Raw genomic sequence first — 6000 nt, 5'->3', positions numbered from 1 at the left:
ACATGTATATGTATACATACAAATAACATACAAACTGAGTAGGTCATATTTAGGAACATGTATATGTACACATATATATGACAATGAGAAAAGAGATCATAATGGGTCAAAAGAGGGTTATATGGGAGGATTTGGAAAAAGGAACAGGAAAGGTAAAATATTATCATTATATTATAATATCAAAAATAAACTAAAAAAGTACAAGTGTTACTTTGGACCAGGATAGACTTGTCATTGATAAATTTGCCAAAGTACTTGCTATTTGGGAATTTCAAAAAATGTGTAGACGTGTACCACACATCTGCGCTATGACCACGGTGCCTGAACATGAGGGTCACACAGGACTGTCTATGTTTCCATAGATTTCTGAGGGTCTCTACTTGGAACCTGTTGGCTCTATGAGGGATTCATTCCTGTCTTCTGTAGTTGCACCTAACTCTGGCTAAGCCAGGCTACTTCAGATAATCAATTTTTAAATCCACACTGAATGGCCTTAAGAGAGAATTTGCAAACGCTTGAACTCTTCAGGTTGGAAAGGTCACATGGCACTCCGTCTTCCAAATCATTTTCTTAAATAAGTGTCAAGGCTCTGCCTAGATAGTAGAAAATCGTAGTTATAATCCTTTGTGCTCCAAAGAATGAAGGCTATCAATACTTGGTCCTCAACAGTCACTATTCCAGGAACATATTCAACATCTAGACTGTTTTTAATAGAATTATTTGGGAAAATATCCTTACATGATAGGAGTAACAATGTCAGTCATTGGAACTAGAACAAAAGAGACATTTAAGAAAGGAGTACAGGTTTGAAAGAGAGCAAAGGTAAGAACTCAGGAACAAATGCATGAAGTTGGGAGGAGGATGTGCTGGGGGAGGGAAGAGCTGGAATGGGGTGTTAGAATGGATTAACCAAGATTCACTGTTCACATGTATGAAAATTTCAAATTATGAATAGAGATACTATTTAAATAAAATAAAATGTTGATTTGTTTTCCCTATTCCATCCAATAAAGCACATGCTTTCTTTGTCTTGATCCTGGAATTGATTCACATCCTCTTCAAGGTCCTTGAACATGTTTATAACCTGTTATTTTGTGTGTATTACCTTGTGCATCATTTAATCTGCTTTCCTCAGTGTACATTACTATGGGAATAATATTTTACTTCAGTGGTGACATGTCATGGTCTTTAGTGTTTTTGTTTTCATATTGAGCGGACACTTGGATATTTATTTGCTAGTACCCCAACTTGTCAGAGTTTGCATCAACTAGTTAATACTTTTCTCCTTCGCTATAGTGAATGGAAACATTTAAAATGGCTTCTCTTTCAGGTTGTTTCCCTGTGGGGTAAGAAGCACCTGCTAATCTGAGGTCAATACTGTGCATGAGAAAAAAAAAATGCCTGTTTTGTTCAGATGAGAATTTTCCTTTGTTACTTTACTCTAGCTGAGTTGATTCTGATTGTTTCACTCCATCATCATATTTTGGGGTAAAAATAAGAAGGAGATCCGGATGGCGGTGGCGCACGCCTTTAATCCCAGTACTTGGAAGGCAGAGGTAGGCGGATTTCTGAGTTCGAGGCCAGCCTGGTCTACAGAGTGAGTTCCAGGACAGCCAGAGCTATACAGAGAAATCCTGTCTCTAAAAACAAAAACAAAAACAAAAAAAAAAGGAGAGTTGAATTGCTGTTTTTCCTACAGGAAGGCTTTCCCCTGACATCCTTTCTAGTTCCTTTATTGAGCCTCCATTGCCTTTTTAACTAGTAATTTAAATGAAATGTGAACTTCATCAGCATCATAGACATATTCTACAACACAGGTAAAGCCAAGAATAATAGGCTGTTTCTTGAGGCATGATTGTTAAGCTGAAGTAGAATAGGAAGTGTGGGAAAGTGGCAGAAGAGGATGACAGTATGAATTAAAAATGAAATTCCCTTAGGAGACACACTTCTCACTGGACAACAAGAGAAGTAAATTCATCTTGCTTCAGCAACCCTGTCTCTGAGTGATCATGGATTATTTCACTTGAGTCTTTCTCAGGCAACTGCTTTTCCTTCTCATTTAGGCTCTTGCTATGCCTCCTGTAGATTTGCAGTTCATTGTAATCTTTCTGTTGTCCGAACTTTCAAATATTACAATTTGTATAGATTGGTGGAATGAACACATTCATGAGGAATGCGCTAGGAAATGCCTGTTCCCATGACCCGCATTACACGGTGGCTTTGAGGACAGCATATTTTACTTTGTCTGTGTTACAGATGGATTAGGAATGACAGTGTAATGGATTAAATACTGCACCAGTTTTATCTCCTAAACTCACTCACGAAAATATAAAACTAGATATCTTTCTTTCCCCCTCTCCAGTAAATGATTTGTGAAACCTATTTTTTTTTAATAGTGCTGAACTAGGATTAGAAGTCTTAACTGGGTAAACTTGGATATGTCATTTGAGCTCTATGCTCTTCCATGGGGATGCCAACATCAACACAAAGGAAATATACCTAAACACATGCAGCACTACCATAATAAAGTGTCAAATGCATGCATCATGTAGGTAAATATATAAATAATATAGCAGGATCTGATGAAGACAATACATAGGAAATAGTTCTGTAATCAACCTGGCAAGAGGTTTAAAGTATTGTTGAAATTTGTAAAGTGTTTACTTCTAATTTATCTGAGTAGCATAATGCCTATTTCTAATTGAGGTTATTCTTGTATGTAATGTAAATTACATCTACTTTTGCTGTTTATGCATAATCCTTTCCCACAGAGTATATATCCTTTATCAAATGTCTTTTGATGCAAGTTAAATAACATGAAACACTTTCTGTTACTAAATTGATTTTGCATACCTGGCTTAGCTTTGTAAATGATACAGACAAAGCCAATGAAGGAATGATAAAAACCAAAACACATCTAAGAAATTAATTATTTTCACAAGGGACTCTCCTGGAGATAATAAATTAAAAGTATGTTCTTCTAATAAATTATATTTTCTGATTTAGTTATTTATATGTATCACTTGAGTATAATCATTTTCAGTAATAAGCACTTCACTTCACTGGGATGAAAGTGGGAAGTCCTTCCACTATTGATACGTAGTTCCAGTTTATGTTTCTGATAGTCTCTATGAAACAGGTCAATTTATTAATTGCTTCTGAGATATCTTTCGTGTTTGGAGTTTTTTTTCTCATTGTATGTCTACATATGTCTGTGTTTGTATGTTTTTATGTACATGCACCTTAACAGTTTGAATGCATTTGTATGTTTCAAAGCCAAAAACATTGTGATGGACATTTACTAAAAATCCAGTGTTTATTTCATATCAAGACTCCACTAATTGAATAAGAATCAGGGTTTACAGAGAAAACACCTTTGATGAAATACCTTGGAAATTTATCCTTCTTTAAACCTGAAGCTTTGAGAAAAATTACCTATGCTAATAAAACAGGAGTATCTTCACAGAAGGACAAAGTGGTATTCAGCATAATTTTAACATAGAATTGCTTTTCTTCATGGTTTCAAAATGGCAACGTTTGAGAGAAAGATCCCAGGTGTTCAATCACAGGGCGTGGGGATCATGTCTCCCTCTCTTTGTTCAGCAGAGAAGTTTATGTGCAGGCCACTGCAGTTCCACTGCCAACTAGGGACTTCTAGAATGGACTCGAAACTAAGCCATCAGGTCCTACTTAATTATTAAGGTTCAACAGTGCCATTTTGGCAACTTACTAGAAGAGATGAAAAGGCAAATAAAAAAAGGAAAGCAAAAGGACCTAACTAGAAGAATAATGCCCAGTATCCATCTAATTGGTCTTAATAGCATATTAAATAAAATATGAACTTGATGCTTAAAATAGTATATTAAAAACAAGGCAAGGAAAGCCGATAAAAATAAGTAGTGTGAGTATCCCTTGGAGCCTTTCAGAAATACCTCAAAATCTGATAGCAAGGCATAATAAATTTTTATGCTAAATAAAAGAAAGGGCTTTTACCCCATTTGTAATACCTTACTGTATGTAATTTCTACTCAAACCATGTGTTCAGGTTGAATAGTCCATAGTCTAGACTTCTGAGTTTCTTATCAACATGTAGCAGCCTTGGAAGTGGTTGAGCAAATACCTATTTGTAGAAACAAAGATTAAATTATCTATTGCTTAAACTGTGGCTGCATCGTCTTTAGCTATATTGATTTTTAAGCTATTGACAACATTTATTATCCAGCAATCATAAAGTTCTTAGCCATAGAAGCCATGGAGATAGTTTAGAGAAAATAAAGGAAGCAAAGTAAATCACACCATGATGTTTGGACTGTAAACAGGATGCTACTATTCAGTTTCTCTGTCTGTCATTTGCTATAGAATGTTTGCAGGCCTTGGTGAACATTCAAAGAATTTCTTAGAGTAGCTGTTCATAGTCATTAAGATGATTTTGGTGACACTAACTATAACACTTCTTTCAGATATCTGAAGTTCTAATCCACAAACTCAACCAAAACTTGGTGCACTTCGAGCTGAAGCCCGGCGTCCAAGTTCTTGTCCACGCAGCTCACCTAACAGCAGGTCAGTTTTCATGTTGAGGGTTCTTGCCAGCACCTGGACTGAAGGAAAAATCATGTTCCTTGAAATCAAGGATAGATGGTAGTTATGCATTGGGCATAATTCCTGAAGGTTTCCTTGATTGATGACTCTTCTCTAATGGGAAACAAGTTCAGCACAAGAATAAGATATTGTTTCCACTTAGTACGTGGAAAACAGTTCAATAAATCACATAGGGCATGCTCCCGGCTTTGTCTCAAAATACCTCATGAAAAGAGCATTAACCTTACAGGTAACATTTTCCAAGTCTTTCTATAAAGCCTTGTTTTCAAATCACTCATAGAACTAAGAATTTGATTTATTTATGTTCCAGGCTATTATAGTACAGTTAAAGTAGATATTTAGGAGCAATATAAAGTCACCCTTGATTTGGTCCTAATTTTATAAATAAATGTTATTGATTTTCTGACTCTGATGGAAAGCAGGCAGGGAATCCTTATCCTAACTATAGAGAAAGCTTTTGATAAAAATGAGTAATTTCAAGTATTTATAAATAGATGTCCCTATGTGTGCTACTAATCAATTCAATGAACAGTTCTTATCAATTATTTGTTTTGACAGAGCACCAGCTTCAAGGAGCACAAATACCAACTGGAAATAGTTGATATATTGATGAGTTATGATCTTGTTTGGTGTGGGAAAGTATAGTGGTAGCTTTGGGTACAGATATGCTATGCAATAGGGACAAGGTATAGGAAGTTGGAGGAAGTCTCTTAATAAGCCAGTATATGAGCATTTATAGAGAAAGTTAATATTCTATATAAACATTTAAAATGTTACATTTTATTTTGTTTTGCCTTTTTTCATACAACCAGATCTTTATCTTCCATAATTTTATGAGAACTCAATATGCACACCAGAAAACAGATTTAAATATTCTGTGCCATAGAGTTAGTGATGGAATGTAATTCATTGGGACTGTATGAAAATTGGGATAATTTGGATGATATATTTAGATGACTGCATGGCATATGAAAGTTGCTCTTTTTTCTTTTATTCTTTCCTTGTATTATTGTCAGTTGAAGTAATTTAAGAAATCAAAGGCAGAATTAATCCTATTTGTTCCAAATTATATCTAATATTTTATAAAGGAGATTGTATTGGGGGGAGGTTCTTAAAAGATGAATAGGACAGAACTCATAAGCTATTCCAAAGACTGAAGCACCATTGGGGAAAGTCCTTGAGGCTGCTAAGGAAGCCAAATGAATGAGGTTGGAGGCCAGAGGTTTCCATTTCCATTCTTCAGTTTCTTGGGGATTCCAGGAGGTTCCCAGGTCTGGAAGCTGGCTAAGTGTATTGCCACTGCCTCCTGGTCTTCTCCCACTGTTGTATAAACTAAGTATTCAGAGGCAATTGTTAATGAACACAGGGAGTGGAGGTAAAGTATTAAACATGCTGCGTGAG

The 6000-nt window shown here is 35.6% G+C and overlaps 1 protein-coding gene across 4 annotated transcripts in view; it reads left to right on the top strand.

Moving 5' to 3' along the window:
- The window catches only part of Sorcs1 (sortilin related VPS10 domain containing receptor 1), a 540204-nt gene that overhangs the window by 512322 nt on the left and 21882 nt on the right, over positions 1-6000 (top strand). For all 4 annotated transcript variants that reach the window (XM_031390641.1, XM_031390645.1, XM_031390644.1 and 1 more), the window contains exon 24: positions 4461-4560. In XM_031390641.1, coding sequence (XP_031246501.1) covers positions 4461-4560 — 100 coding nt within the window. The remainder of the gene's footprint in view (positions 1-4460; positions 4561-6000) is intronic.

The sequence above is a fragment of the Mastomys coucha genome, unplaced genomic scaffold, assembly GCF_008632895.1.
Source record: "Mastomys coucha isolate ucsf_1 unplaced genomic scaffold, UCSF_Mcou_1 pScaffold21, whole genome shotgun sequence".
NCBI lineage: Eukaryota > Metazoa > Chordata > Mammalia > Rodentia > Muridae > Mastomys > Mastomys coucha.
The sequence above is the reverse complement of the archived record's forward strand: the minus strand, read 5'-3'. Positions and strand labels throughout refer to the sequence as shown.